The sequence below is a fragment of the Australozyma saopauloensis genome, chromosome 4 (genome assembly GCF_035610405.1).
Source record: "Australozyma saopauloensis chromosome 4, complete sequence".
Lineage (NCBI taxonomy): Eukaryota > Fungi > Ascomycota > Pichiomycetes > Serinales > Metschnikowiaceae > Australozyma > Australozyma saopauloensis.
Genome location: NC_086134.1, coordinates 351,816 through 366,605, shown reverse-complemented (window position 1 = coordinate 366,605; position 14,790 = coordinate 351,816). Strand labels below are relative to the sequence as shown.

Genomic DNA, 14,790 nt, shown 5'->3' with positions numbered 1-14,790 from the left:
GCGTGCCATTGGAACTAGCTGCTGCGTATTTCGTTCTAATTTGCTTGTGGTCATATGTTGTGGAGGACATTTACAAGCTCAAATGAGAGTTTACTCTCTTTGTGGATACTTGAAAACTTATGGCTCTCTCTTGGATGTTGTTGACCAGATTTTGGGTAGTTTATTATGGGAAACTTTTTAGATTGTCAATACAAATACACATGTTTTGAACTGCTCTTTGAGATTTGATACCATTCAAACATTCATATGAATTTTCAAAAGAATCAAAGCATATTGAATTGTATGACATAGGAACGGTTGTTGATTTCTCAATACTATTTGGCAGCAAGAGCACATTCAAAGAAGACGCAATATCACACCAGACCGTTTAAACTTTCAATAGAGGCTCTGTGGCCGAGCGGTCTAAGGCGGCAGACTCAAGTTCTGTTATCGTAAGATGCGCGTGTTCGAATCACGCCGGAGTCAGATATCTACTTCCTCTATTTTCTTTTTTTTTGTTTTTCATTTTAGATTATGATATAAGATGAAGGAACGAGCCCAAGGGCATTTTACATGACAAATTCATTTAGATCCATTTGTCTAGACCAAGATATCTCAGAACGGCATTTGGGTCACAGAACGATTAGCTTGTCAATACAAGTACAACGAAAACACTTTTTGATGTGATACAGTAATCAAAATTGACTCTGTTCTAATTCTAAAGTCTTAGCTTAAAGCTTCTTAAATCTCTGAACTACCAATTAGGCCCCATCTTATTCAGTTATAGTGATGTAAGGAAAGGATGAGAGCGCCGGGAGAGACTTTTTGCCTAAGGTTTAATTGTAGTCTTTAGTTCATAGATTTATTGGTCTAATTATCTGTTCTTTTGGAAATTGTTTGCTCAGTTTCGAAAGGTCAGTTGTATTTAAAGCACCAAGTTAAATTTCTTGATTACACAGCTTCAATGAAGAAGTTTAGGTGATCTTTCTCGAAGTTATTGTCAAATTGTGCTATTCCAAGAAGTTACTTTTTGCTTTTCTTCTGCTTCTCTTTTGATTTATCACCACCCTCGTACAATGACTTGTTGAATTCCTCTCTGGCAGAGCTGTTTGTCCATTCTAAGACCCTGTTCTCTTGATACTGGCTTTTCATGATTTTTTGATTCTCTTTTAATTCGTCGCGTAGCTTCATTAGCTCGTGTATGGAGCCACTTTTAAGTGTTTCTTCAGTGGTTTTTTGCTTTTTGTTTGCAACATCACCACCACGACGTCCTCTTTTTCTGGTGGCAATTCCGTCATCACTGTCGCTAGCATCAACCTTCACAGCAACTTCGCCTGATTCATATTCTTTCACCTTCGCCTCTACTGCCTCGATTTGACTTTCGATGTCAAGATCATCTTTAGGTGCTTTGTCCAAGCAGAGTGCTTTGCGTCTCGAGGAAATGCTGCCGCAAACTCCTTCTTTCACCCTTAGCAATTCCTTTCGCAAGATAGATTCCCTCTTTCCCCAAGGATTGAGCCATTTCAACAATCCGTCGAGATCTTCGACACGGTCAAAGTACATCCATTGATGGCTGGATACCAAGGGAATGGGAGATTCCTCTATGAACTTTCTAGGTAAAAGGCTCATTTCCAGCACATTGGAGTCCGTTGATACAGCACCGAGCCTATCGATCAATTCATCATGATTCAACAAGATCTTGTCCTCAGAGAATGTTATTCCAAGTTGTTCAGCTCCTTTTCTTGTACAGTCTGGTACGTTTCGGAAATTCATAACTCTCAATGGTGGCCCGCCATCATCAAGCTCGAGAACCTCCTGCTCCGGCTTGCTCGTTACGTCAACATCAAGATCCTGATTTTGTTTCTGTATCGTCTCGAGTTCTTCGTCGAAGGATTTTGCAATTTCATTGCACGCCTCAATGTCAAGCTTCATATGTGTTGAAGCATCCATTGAGTATGGTCCTTGAATCCAAAGACGGCCCATGAGGTAAGTTTCCTCTTGATTATCTTCTTTGTCTTCAAACTCATCTTCACTTTCTGGTTCTTGTTCGTCATCATCGTCTTGACCTCCAGAAGAGTGAAGATTTGGCAACCCATTATTTTCGAACCACCAATACCTATTGAAGTGACGATCTTTTCCGAGCAAACTAACACGCTGGCAGTCTAGTTCAGAGAGTTGTGTTTCGACTCGTTTCTTCTCTTGCTTGATTTCCTTGATTTTCACGATGGCGCTTTCTCTGTTGTCCCAACTTTCTTGAAAGGTTGAATCTTTTGAGGCGAGATCCTTCTCGTAATCAGTCATTTCGTACCCACTAAGGTTGAGCCTATGCCTTTTTCTCGTGAATTGAGACCACAAGCTCGCATCTGATGCACTATTGGCTCCAACCATCAATTTCTCGTAAATTTCTGAGTGGAGCTTGTTTGCGTTGTCTACGGCAAGCTTCAATTCCTTGTAGATGTCCAACTTCTCGCGCCTGTAGGCTGTGGTAGAGTCTAAGCACTCTTCGATGTAATTTCTTACTAACGGGCCTGAAACAACAAGCGAAACGAGTATTGTAAGGATCTTGATGCGCAAGTCAACAGAAGTATAGTGGTAAAATTTGTTCAACACTGTACTTGGAGATGCCGGCATCCCATCTTTAGGAGCAAACGCTTTGAATGCTTTTTGGATCGTGTCGAAGTACTCCGGAACATACTCAACAAGTGACAAAACGCCGAGTACAATTGTTTGCCAATTTCCATCTTTGAAGTTGCGTTTCCGGAGCCTTTCGTACCAAGTTGTACCACGATGGTTCATAACCTGGTAAGCATTATGTATAAGATTCTCCTGAGCAGCAGCGTTTTCCTCTTCATCTTTCATTTCAACGTCCTCTTCATCATCTTCTTCATCATCGGCGTCAACGTCGTCTACATCATCTCCTTCTTTTTTCACAGTTCGCTTCGGCAGAGAGTTACGAGACTTAGAGGCTTCAGAGCTCGAGTCATCATCCGAGTTGTCATCGTCCAACTTTGAAGGTTTTTGCTCTGAATCACTCCCAGAGCCCTTGTCGGCTACATCGTCTTCCTCGTCTTTTATCGCATCACTGTCGAGTTTCTTTGTGTTGATTGGCAAAATTATTTGCAAACCGAAAATATTTTCACTGTCTTCTGAGAACTTGGCGGGGGGCGTTTGGTTGCTTATGATTGCACCGAGAACAGCGCACCAAATTTCGTCCAATAACTCACAACGGCCAGATTCGTTGAATTGATCAACATTCCAGCTCATGGCATATAAAAAGTCATCGAAAGTAAATGTATCAAGTTTGAGTACGGAGTGGTAAATGTTTAAAAACATCCAACATTCGAGAGCCTCTTGAATGGAGTTCAATGTCCCACTTTTGAGCAGCTGAATTTCTTTGCGTAAAAGACTTGATTCTTGTGCGTCGAATTTGTCATCCTCCGACTTGATATTTTCCCCGTCAATAGAACTAAGTTGCTCTTCGAGCTCTTCTGCAATGTATGAATGGAGCACGAGAGCATTTTGTGGCAAGAGTAGTAGAGATGGAGCTGGGCGAAGAGTTTGAAGGTCAAATTGAAGTGATAGATCCTCGACAAGTGTTTTTTTCGAAGGCTGGAATGATGATACCGTCACTAGATTGTTTTCCATGATCTCCCTTTGGATCGTTGCAGGTAGATGATGGGGTGGGAACTTAATTCGTAGTTCATGTCTTGGATTTGATTTGACAGAGAAAACACCTTCCATTCGTGAACTGTCGACCAGTGCTTGTCCGTTAGCCGTCGTTCCATTCGAACCTCTGGGTTTGTACTTACCTCGTACCTTTTTGGCGGGCGCGTCAGACGGTGAGTTCATTCCTAAAATTTCGTAGTCGTCATCATAAATGACACTGCCGGTTGGGGTAGACGCCTCGTATTGCTTGAACTCCTCTGGGAATTCGCGAGGGATTCGATACTTTTTAGCATACTTAATCTTGACGACCCATGGAGATCCAGACATGTAGGATCTCGTAACGGTCATTTTAATGAACACCTTTATGAGCCATTTCGTGAAATGATTACGGTCTCTGGAGATTTGTTGATTAGTTGCAATCACCTGCGAGCCCTCGCCGAGAATCGACACGAGATACTTTGTATCTGAAGGATTGCTGTATTGCACTTTCTCACGGATGATACCGCGTTGCTTGACTGTGGAGATGTATGAATGTACATTAGGGTCGTCTGATTGGGTCGTGGCAGGGATGCCCTTTCTGGTGTCGGAGGTGGTTGTGAATATTTTCTTGACATAAATTTCTTCGCCAGGAAAATACTCGTTCTTGAATAGCAGGTATATCTTGTCAACAAGCAAGTCCAATCTAGTCACCTTGTTAAACAGAAGAAACTTCAAGATATGCTCGCGTAGAGATTCTGGGAAGTTGGCGTCGCACTCTTTATACTCTTTTTGTTCCACTGCATATGCATCGAAGTATGTGAGACCAGAGGCGCCTGTTATTTCGCAGGAGAACTGGTGTCTTTTGTAGAAGTCCATACGAGCTAGGTACTCCTCATATTCGAAAAACCACTCTTTGGTTTGAGGAATGACAAATATTTCCGATGAGAGATCCTCGGGGAGTGGCCGCGGTCTCTGGATTGTCACCTGCTTCTTCTTGTACAAGACCATGGTCAGTGAGCTTCTGGGTGCGTCCTAACAAAACACCGGGAACGGGACGAGTATGGAGGAAAATTTAAGAGTACAGATGTTGTACAGATTGCCGATGGTGGAATTCGCGGTGAAAATTTGACAATGCCTCGGCAGTGGAACAATGTTTGTGCTAGGCAGATTAATTGACAAAACAACAGGCAAGACAAGCGATAATAAATTGACAGAATTGTAAACAGAAGACGGGAAATTGATGCGAAGATCCACGAATAGTCAGATGGGTCTCGGCAGTGGTTTCTGGTTTGGCGTGACCGGAGAGTCGAAAAAAAAAAATGGGGGTGGAGCAAAATGCTTAAATCGAGGAGAAACGACTGAGGCAAAAAATAATGAAATGCATGGATCCATGCGTATGTGCACTCGCCCGATAGGTGCTTGGTGGCTGCAAAGTGCGAAACATCCTGGACAGATGATGGGGCAGGGGGTCTGGTCAGACCGAAAAAAAAAATAGCCGAAATTGCGCGGCAGTCCGCATCGGCCGTTCAGCCCAGCGTTGTGCTGAGAAAATCCGCCGTTATCGCCTGAACCGAATATCGTCACTATTTGACCGCATGGTCGCTGTCGCTATTTGCGCCTGGTCTGGTGCGTCTATGCCTCCTGGATGGTGCACCTGTAGGCGTCCTGTGCTGTGCCGTACGAATACTGTTATGATTAGTTTCTACGCAGTAGTCTGCAGCTCCAGGCTAGGCAGGGAACGGTGGTTTGGGTGGGGCTTTGGTTTGCTTTGGTTTTGTGTATTTAAGTATTTTGTGTTGGAAATGAGTGAGAATTCACTTTGGATGGTTTTGTCATCTAGTATGTTTCGGATTTCATTAGGATTGGAGGAATTTCTCGAGTGGGTGGATTTCAATCTCTGGGGGACAAGACTGCATCGAACATGTCTCATATCCCATCTGTCACACCAGAAGGCTGTGACGGAGCCTTTTTATAATTGATGAAATAGATAGAGATTTTGTTTTGATGTACAGGAGACTGGAAATCCAATTTTAGTTTCGAAATTTTTCTCGATTGAAGCTGTGTGAGATTTGTGCTGAGCTTGGTCTCCGATGTTCGGCAGCGGGAAAAGTCCCGTAATCTACAACAGACACATGACTATAAGATTTGGGGTCCTCGACCAAAAAAGGTATCAGAACTCGGTTACTCGCTGAAGATTTAAAAGAATTTGGGTATTTGGAAGAGGGGCCATGAAAATTCACTTTCTTTTTTTTTTCGCTCAAATCAAAACGTTTTTCACTTCTTTGGTCGCAATGCGACTGGACCATAATTGGTGATGTTACGCAACACAGATATCTCACAATTTTGGCGATGGAAAGGTACATCGTTCATTTATTTCGTTTAGATTGTTATTCTCTTCTTGGTCATTCCTAAAAATTATTTTCTCCCCGGTGTATCCTTACTTTCACTCACCTCACCTCATCCTCTAACCTCCCTCCATTTGTAATAGTCCTGCAGACCGTCTACCTCCATCTATCTCCTCCCATTTCTATCGCAGCATTTCAACGGAACAATAATCGAGAAATGCTTAGACAGAACACCCGTGTCGCTCTGCAGCTTTCCGCTCGCTTGAGTGTGTCGGCCCGTGCCTTCCACCAAGGATCCTCCATCCTCAACAAGGAGGAGATCACTTCTCCGCTGCAAATTGCTAAAGACTCTCATCTCCCTAACATTCCACAAGAGTTCAAAAAACCACCTCGTCAGGCTTCGAAAAAAGCTCCTTTCTTGTCGGACCACAAGGTCGAGAGCAAAACGTACGAGATGTCTTCGTTTACCCAGAACTTGGGACAGTTTGTAGTGAAATTCCTTAACATCGATATGGACAAAACGCGTGCTGGCCCTATTGCCGGCTCCTATTACTTCGGTGAATGTAAGAGACAAGGTATGTACTACCCAGATGAGCCAGACTCGGATACTGCCAAGTTTTTCTACCAAACACTTAACCTACCTAAGAGTTTCTCGCAATGGTTCCAAATAACTGCCTTGCACTACTGGATTTTGTCTGTGCGTATGAGAGCCATGCCATTCCAATACGGTAAAAACTACCAGCAGAAGCTCGTGGACCGTATCTTCAGTGATATGGAGATGCGTATGTCCATTGAGATGGGCATCAACTCTTCCAGAATTATCGAGGGATACTTGAAGGACTACCACACTCAGCTCTTGGGTCTCGTCGTTTCTTATGATGAGGGCCTTGTCACCGATGATATCACCCTTGCTGCTGCTTTGTGGAGAAACGTTTTCTCAGGTAACCCAAACGCCGACGTAAGACATATTGAGGCTTTGGTCGGCTACGTGAGGCAACAATTGTATGTTTTGAACAAAATGTCCGACAGAGAGTTCGGTTTCGGTAAATTCTCTTTTGTTCCCCCTGACCAGGTCGTCAAGCTCTTGACTAAAGCTCAAGAAGAGAAGCTTCGTGCAGAGGCAAAAGCTGCTTTTGCCGACCGCACTGCCCCATCCGACCGCAGTGTTCTCTCTTTGGACGAGTAAGCCCTACATTGTATATATTCCTTCCTAGTTGCATGATAGCTAAATGAACATTTATTTTGCAGAGATGTTTTCTATAACTTAGAGTCTGGTTCGAGGTTTTGGCCAAAGGGACCACGGACCATCACATTCATAACAGCGTAATCTTCGCCCTCTTTGGCGTTAGGCACATCCTTGTTGCCGAGTGTAATGTCTTCATAGAACCTGAAGCCGAACTTGTTGTAAATGGGGATGTTGCTTGCAGCAGAGCTCTCCAAGTACGACACATGATTTGTTCCTGGCAAGTCGATGTAATTCTCGAACATGTACTCGAAGATTGCGCGAGCGTTTCCCTTGCCACGAGCTTTGGCGAGGGATCCCATGTACACCAAAGTGTAGACGCCTTTACCGGCCAAGCTTCTGTCAGTCGCGAAAATACGATCACAAGTGTCGTGCAACAAAGGCATCATGCCTCTGAAGATCTTGTCTTGACCTTCTTTGCCACACAAGTGCCAGAGCTTGTCGTAGCCAGCGTCCATCAAGTTGGAAAAACTCTCAAGACCGTCGTTCACAGAATTGGGGTGCGACCAGATGGCAACAGTCTCGAATTCATCGGCATCTTCACCAACACCGAAACACATACCCTTGAGGATATGCTGTTTGAGGTAGCACTCATAAAGAAGGACGTCAACTTGCGCCTTGACCGAGGGATCCTTGATATGTTTAGTTAACAATTTACCAAGATTGTCGTTCACAAAGGCCTTGCACAAAGTTCTTGTTGCCTTTGGCACGTCCTCTAAAGTCAATCTCTTAATTCTAGAGACTTGTTTGGAAGCCCTGATAGTAGATGCGGCTTGTAAACCCATTTTGGGGGTTAAGTTTGGATTAATAGTAAGGGGTTTTGAAATAAAATTCAAAAGGAAAGCACAAATTTATACTGGTAGCTCAACTTAATCCACATAATCTGGGACTTCGATTGATACAAGTGGCCGACGAGTATAAAAGGAAAAGGTTAGTAGCGAAGATGGACTCGAATTGATAGAGTGCCGCGGATGTTGACAAGGGGGTTGCGATGTAACTGAACGTTAATGCTTTGAAGATCAGAAAACCGAAGTGGAGTGGAAAGGCTATATATACCTAGATATAGGTAGTCAGCTCGTTCCCAATATGGAATGTGAGACCGTCGAGTAAATCCGCTAATAAACCAACCTGCACGATTTTGCCGACAATGGACACCTCCAACGAATCTCGATGCTTGTGTGCAGGTTTTATCGGTATCAGATTTCGAATTTGGTCCTATGCGAGGGAGGGGCCCTTGGAAACGGTAAAATACACTATTGCAACCCATGATTGTGCTTAGTCATGAGCGCAAATTTTCATCAGGGCTCACGTTTGAATTCGTTACTTCTGTTTAATCAATTTTGATACTAATTGACATTTTTCGTTTCTTGTAGCCGATTTAAGTTCTCCTCCTACATCCACTAAATCAACAATTTTACACTATATTTCTTCGTTATATTCGTCGAAGATTCCACACATAGTTGGAGTCATCGAATTATCACTAACATTACTTCTTTCCCTTCTTCTTTTTCTTTTGCTTATTTTTACTCGAGGCACTTTGGTTTGTAGATGGAGCTGGAGACAGCTCTACGGCTCCTTGGTGGCCTCCAGACTTTTTCTTCAATTCCTTTTTCGATGGTTTGTAGTAGGAGCGGAGCTTCATTGGAAGCCATCTTTCTTGATCCAAATCTTTTTCTGCGTCGAAGTCGCCCTCTGCCTTCAAAACCTTGCTTTTGGAGAACTTAGGCTTTTGTGTTTTCTTAGTGATCTTAAATGGAGTGATCTTGTTCTTTCTTGTCGAAGGACGAGTTTGCGACACTTTAGACATCAAATCATCAAGATTAGCTTTCAATAAGTCCTCCACATCGTCATCTGCGGCAAATTCTTCATTCAAAAGAGTGTTCTCCCGGTCAATAATACTCTGTATACTCTTATCTTCTGGTTGAGCGGTGCGCAAAGCTCTGAATATATTCGACAAGTCGATTTGCGAATCTACACTGACAAGTCTGAATGCAACATTGCGCACAAAGCCATAGACCCTTTCATTTGACAAGTCCTCGGCACTGAGCTTCTCAAATTTTTCAATCATCGACGCGTATAAAGCAGCCAATTTGTTGTGTGCCTTTGTTGCTTCATACAAAGTGACAAGAGCACTATAGATGGCGGCGTGGAAGTTTACGGAGTCAGATTCGAGCTCCAGCTTGGTAGTTTGCTCCAAGATGTGGATAGCTTGATCGAATTTGGAAGACTTGGAATTGACAAAGACTAGAAGTAAAGCTGCAGAGACGAGAGTTTCGCTGGATTGAGTGTTTGCAAGCTCTGCTAACGCAAACTTATAGATTTTTTTGGAGACTGACTTATATTTGCCCTCATCGTTCAAATCCTCAGCAGAAATGTCGAGTCTGAGCAACAATTTCATGATGGAAGGAAAGACATCGCCATCGAACTCCTCTGCAAACTTTTTCAAGAACGAGTTGCTGCAGTAATTAGAAGTTTTGGATAAGGTTTTACCCTGATACTCCAACAAGATGTGGTTCTTCACCAACGAGCGGAATTGAGCACGGGTCATCTTATTTCTGTGAAGGTGCAAGATATCTTTGAAATTCAATTCACGGGCAGTGTAGTTCATGTTTTGTTGTGCGGTGGTTAGAGAGATCAAATTATTTTTAATGATCTGCTTTGTCAACAGATCTGAAACACTCTCTAGGTCCAAATCTTTCAAGGTCGATAAGGCTTGGGCATGTTGGCCAGAGACCTGGTACACGAACGCCAATGCTAGTTCAATAGGAGCAAGCTCGGCACTCAAGTCTGCGGGATCCGAATCAAGGTTTTGTTCCGTGCACATGGAAGAAGCCTGTTTCAACAATCTCAAGCTAGTCTCTATGTCGTTATTTCTCAATGCAATCAAAGCTTCATTGAATGTAAAATCATACGTCTTGTCTGACTCTTTGACGGGCAAAGGAGTTTCATTGGCAACAGACTCATTGGTCATTTGAGAAAGAATGGCTCTTTCATTGCAAGCGATGTCCAACTTGAGATCGGTGCTACTGAGTGTGATAAGTTCATGATACAAACTCAAGGCAGCTGCCATCTTGCCATTCTGATAGTAGCATTGCGCCATCACATGCTTGATTGCTGTCTTCAGAGTGTCACTGAGCTCGGAGGAAGTGATGCTACCCTTGTAGATTTCTTCAACAAGCCCGGTATGACCAGTCTTGTAGTAGATATACGCTTTCTCCAATGGAAACTCCAGAAGGATATCTTCTGGCACTTGCTTGAGAAATTCCAAAGCCTTGTAATATCTATCAGTGTTGATCAAAGATACAATGACGTTGTGAACAGCTTGGATGTCTCTGAACTCCTTCACTTTGGCCAAGTACTGGTAAGATGCTTGGTAGATGGCCTCATGATCCGAGAAGTCCTGTGCAGTGGCCACATTGAGAGACTTGAACGACAGTATGATGGAACTCGACATCTCTACTGGTCTGGTGTGGGTATTGCACGGTGTTGAGTTTAGAATGGGGTTGGAGAGTGAGTGAGCCTTGACATTTTTTCAAAGACTGCACAGTCACAGTGGGAACTGAACGAACATAAAAAACGAACGGTGTTGAACTGAGAAAACAAAAAGGGGCCAATTTTCGAATTTTCGTCTCATCAACGCTCGAAAAATTCTTGCTATATTATTGAAGATATTTCAACGATAAGTCAGGCCATCTGTTCATTGCAACGCCAAATGGGCGAGACGAGTATCGATGTTGATGGGGTTAAAATACAGTATCCGGCTTAATAAATCACAAAACAAACTAAACAACTAGAGTCTACATGAACTGTGTGGAAACGGCGAAATGAATTGGGTATAAAGGGCTTGTCGGGGCAAGCCAAGAGCCTCATTGAGCGATGAGCAGCAGTGAGGCTAGGACGAAGTAATCGAAATGGTATCGTATGCATCATTTTTTAAGAAAGTCGAGTTTGCAACTGTCTATGGAGCAGCCATATCTTGCTTTTGAAGTCGATATAGCGAATGGCACCGTACTAATTGGAACTGATGTTCACCTGGGGTTTTCTTACGAGATGAATTTTTCCACGATTAGCACCGACAGACATTGCTCTTTTGCGTTGAGTCACTTCTCTCAGCTTGCGGAGAAGCATCTGCTCAATCTCGTCAACATCTACATCTTGCAGGGTACCAGACCGGTGCAAGATCTTATCTAAAGAGTTTCTTGGAGGAGTTACGAAACTGGGGAGGCCATTGAATTTATGCATCGAACCTGAGCCATTAGTGGCGTTCTTGGGTTGATACACTGTCGTCAATCTCTGGCGGCCGCGTCTAAGCAGTTCTGCTGCGGTCACATACCCCGGGTATTTACGGATGCTAAGAGGGCCAAGCGGGCGTCTGTGTGTGTAATTCTGCTGAACCAAGCCCATTATCTTTGGCTGCAAAATGTTCTCTTTATCATCATGGACTAGTTCCTGTGCAGTGCTACCATTACGAGGCACAACAGCAGACGGTGGGTCATGATAGATGTGAAAACCTGGGCCGATCGCACGTGAAGCCTGGTACTTGCTTGAGTCGACATCCAATTTGAGAACCTTCGTGGGCAGAGGAGTATGGGAACGAGACTTGATTGGAGAAGCAGGTCTGGAATTCAAGTACGACTCCGATTTGTTGGCAAGTGGGCGGGAGTACATTGCTACGAACAGGCTAGGTGGCTACTGGCTTTCTCGGGAGTGTTCCACCACAGGCTAGATAAAAATTTTAGTCGTCGCAAAGGGGGCAGATGTGCAAGTATTATATATAAGTGGAGCGGGTCCTGTCACTCACAGGTGACGCAGGAATAAGGTGGGCTTTCGCGGCCGTTCGCGTGTTGCGAGAGACACGGTAGAATTGAGGCATTTGGGCCTGCGCAGCAATGTATACGCGACTATGGGCTCGGTTGAAACCGCACTATTTTTATTATATTTATTGACCATGCCATGAATGACGAGACTTATATCTCTACGGTTGTCTGTGTCTTTGTTCACTAAAGAGCGAATCTTTTAGGCTTCGCGGCCAAGGCGCTCTGCAGGACTGAACAATTCACGGTTTGCTTATGCACGCACCTGGTAAGCTGCCCTGGCAAAGATCTGCCTTGCTCTAAGAAGTGAAGCCCCTTGTTAGCAAGTCTGAGGATAAGTTTGCCTCATTTTCCAAGCTCCTCTTTGAATTTTGGAGGTTTATAGTCCTTCTTGAATGTGCTCGCCATTATTAGTGTGAATTGCTCTATGTGAGCGGGGATGCCCAATAGTGTAAAATTTATTGGCATGCATTTCGCTTAAGGTCTGCCTCTATTAAAGAGCTTTCTTTGAGAAGTGTAAGTAGACAATCAAAAAATAAATGCTGCGATGAATTTTTAGAATACGATATAATGTTCTTAATTTTCCTCAACTAGATACTTGTTGTTGTTGTTGTTGTTGAAAGTCGTGAGAGACCATGGTATAATGATACCCGTTTGCCTGTCATTTTTGACATTTTTCTCCAGATCTGCATGTTGTTGATGATTCTCTACAGAGTCGCTGATTTAAGAAAACCACGAATCTTGCAAAATGTTTGTGAATAAAACCTTCGATAACGAAATTCGGCGCTCACCTGTTATTCTAGTTTGATCATTTGTCATGTTATAACACTAGAACTTTTATGAGGGGCCAAAATTCTACAGGCGACAACAATTAAACTGATTGAAGATTGTTGAGTTAATCGAGTGAAATTTTTCCGTAGTTCATCAAATTTCACAATGCTAAACGTCGTTCTAGTTGGATTGTGGGAGACAACACTTAACTCACACGACACTATCCTAAAAAATCTGAAGCTTGTGACAATCTTTGAGAATGTGAGTGATCTGATTAACAATTTCTCACACGCACAGTGAATAAACCGACTGCTGAGTATTCATATGCTGGTAATCTTACCGTGCGATTAATCTAATTCCAAAAGTGTTCTGACAAGATTGTCTTCTATTGGTGTATAACAAATGGCGGCGAGGTTTAAAAGGCAAAAGTGTTAATTATAAATAACCGAAAATGTGAAAATGTGGTAAATAAGAAATTAAAATTGATCCAGCGAAAAAAAGTTGCTCATTTACAACAAGTTGAAGACGAAAGCACCAAGGACAAGGGCAGAAGCACCAGCCATGTTAGCAGCCTCACCGACAGCAATTGGGGCAGCAGCAGTTGGCTTGCTGCCAGCGGAAGAAGAGACGAGGGTCACTGGAGCACCTGGAGCACCTGGAGCACCTGGAGCAACTGGGACACCTGGGGTACCTGGGGTTGGGACAGCGACGACACCGGTAATGGTGATGGTACCGGCCTTGGTAACCTGGGTGGTGTATGGGTTACACTTACCCTTCTTGTCACAGGTTTGGACAACGACAGCACCGGTCAAAGGACAGTAAGTGACGTAGTCGGTGACACATGGAGCAACGTAGCTACAAGTACGGGTACCACAGTTGGTGATAGTAACAACAGTAGTTCTGGTAGAAACGGAGGAAGCGACAGAAGAACCAGAAGCTCTAGAAGAACCAGAAGCTCTAGAAGAACCAGAAGCAACAGAAGAACCAGAAGCTCTAGAATGGTGTGCTCTAGAAGAACCAGAAGCTCTAGAAGAACCAGAAGCTCTAGAATGGTGTGCTCTAGAAGAAGCAGCAGCTCTAGAAGAAGCAGCAGCTCTAGAAGAAGCAGCAGCTTGAGAGGAAGCAGCAGCAGGAGTAGAAGCAGCAGAGTCGGAAGCAACCATACTAGAGAGCATAGTAGAACCAGTGGCCACTGGGGTTGAAGAAACCTCAGTAGAGTCGTTGTAGCCACGCTTCAAACCCTCGAATTGAGCGAGAGCGCCGAGAGCGTTGACAGAGAGAATAGCGAATGGAACGGAGAACTTCATGTTTAAGGTGTTGATTTAGGTTGATGATTTATAAAACTTGAGGGAATCATGGCCGCTTTTTATATTTCCTCGTTAATATGTGTTGCCATGGAAGACATTTAGACGCCAATATTTTGCAGCCAAGTGCGAGGTTTGTTTTACACTTTGCGCATCTGCAGGTTCCAAAGAACCAGCCTGGCGCTACTGACACTATTGACTCAAAAACTATGCGATATTTTCATTTCATTCCAGAAAGCTGTTGGTCACTTTCTTTTTTATCTCTCGTTGTTCGGAGTGTGTATCGGAAAAGAACCTCAGTTTTGAACTAGCGGTATCTTGTTCTCAGTTTTAACTTGCTGCAAGCGGCTGTAAGATGCACTTGAGCCAGGGTTGGTCGCGCCGATACGAGAAATACTGAGCGGAAATCTATAGTTTGAAAATCTCGTGTAGACAGGTCAATCATATGCAACAATGTTTTTCCAACCGTGCGTGCTGCAGCCATCAAAATAATGATCCTGTATCTCATATAAGTTTGATACTGTGTATAACCCCTAATACGAACCTTAACCCTAATTAAGAAAAGACGTTGCTTGACATTCCAAACCTAGTCTAACGTCCTGCCAATCGCATTCCTTGACCCCAGAGAGGTTGTCTGGCAACATCAAGCCTGAAAAAAGAGAGGTCATCTGACAACATCAAGCCTGAAA

At 43.6% G+C, this 14,790-nt stretch overlaps 5 protein-coding genes and 1 non-coding gene across 6 annotated transcripts; 2 read left to right on the top strand and 4 right to left on the bottom strand.

Annotated features, from left to right (window-relative positions):
* Positions 1-383: 383 nt before the first annotated feature.
* Positions 384-465, top strand: PUMCH_003196. The gene has a single exon. It is a non-coding gene; the product is annotated as a tRNA-Leu (tRNA).
* Positions 466-1,002: 537 nt separating this feature from the next.
* PUMCH_003195 (uncharacterized protein) lies at positions 1,003-4,632 on the bottom strand (the record flags this gene model as incomplete). The annotated part of the gene is made up of 1 exon (XM_063022174.1): positions 1,003-4,632. The coding sequence occupies one exon, from the start codon at positions 4,630-4,632 to the stop codon at positions 1,003-1,005; it is 3,630 nt and encodes a 1,209-aa protein (XP_062878244.1).
* A 1,554-nt stretch (positions 4,633-6,186) lies between these two features.
* Positions 6,187-7,155, top strand: PUMCH_003194 (uncharacterized protein; the record flags this gene model as incomplete). The annotated part of the gene is made up of 1 exon (XM_063022173.1): positions 6,187-7,155. One exon carries the CDS (start codon positions 6,187-6,189, stop codon positions 7,153-7,155), a length of 969 nt encoding a protein of 322 aa, XP_062878243.1.
* Positions 7,156-7,226: 71 nt separating this feature from the next.
* PUMCH_003193 (uncharacterized protein) lies at positions 7,227-7,997 on the bottom strand (the record flags this gene model as incomplete). Its single annotated transcript, XM_063022172.1, has 1 exon — positions 7,227-7,997. One exon carries the CDS (start codon positions 7,995-7,997, stop codon positions 7,227-7,229), a length of 771 nt encoding a protein of 256 aa, XP_062878242.1.
* A 701-nt stretch (positions 7,998-8,698) lies between these two features.
* On the bottom strand, positions 8,699-10,666 carry PUMCH_003192 (uncharacterized protein; the record flags this gene model as incomplete). The annotated part of the gene is made up of 1 exon (XM_063022171.1): positions 8,699-10,666. One exon carries the CDS (start codon positions 10,664-10,666, stop codon positions 8,699-8,701), a length of 1,968 nt encoding a protein of 655 aa, XP_062878241.1.
* A 2,640-nt stretch (positions 10,667-13,306) lies between these two features.
* On the bottom strand, positions 13,307-14,104 carry PUMCH_003191 (uncharacterized protein; the record flags this gene model as incomplete). The annotated part of the gene is made up of 1 exon (XM_063022170.1): positions 13,307-14,104. One exon carries the CDS (start codon positions 14,102-14,104, stop codon positions 13,307-13,309), a length of 798 nt encoding a protein of 265 aa, XP_062878240.1.
* Between the last annotated feature and the right edge of the window lie 686 nt (positions 14,105-14,790).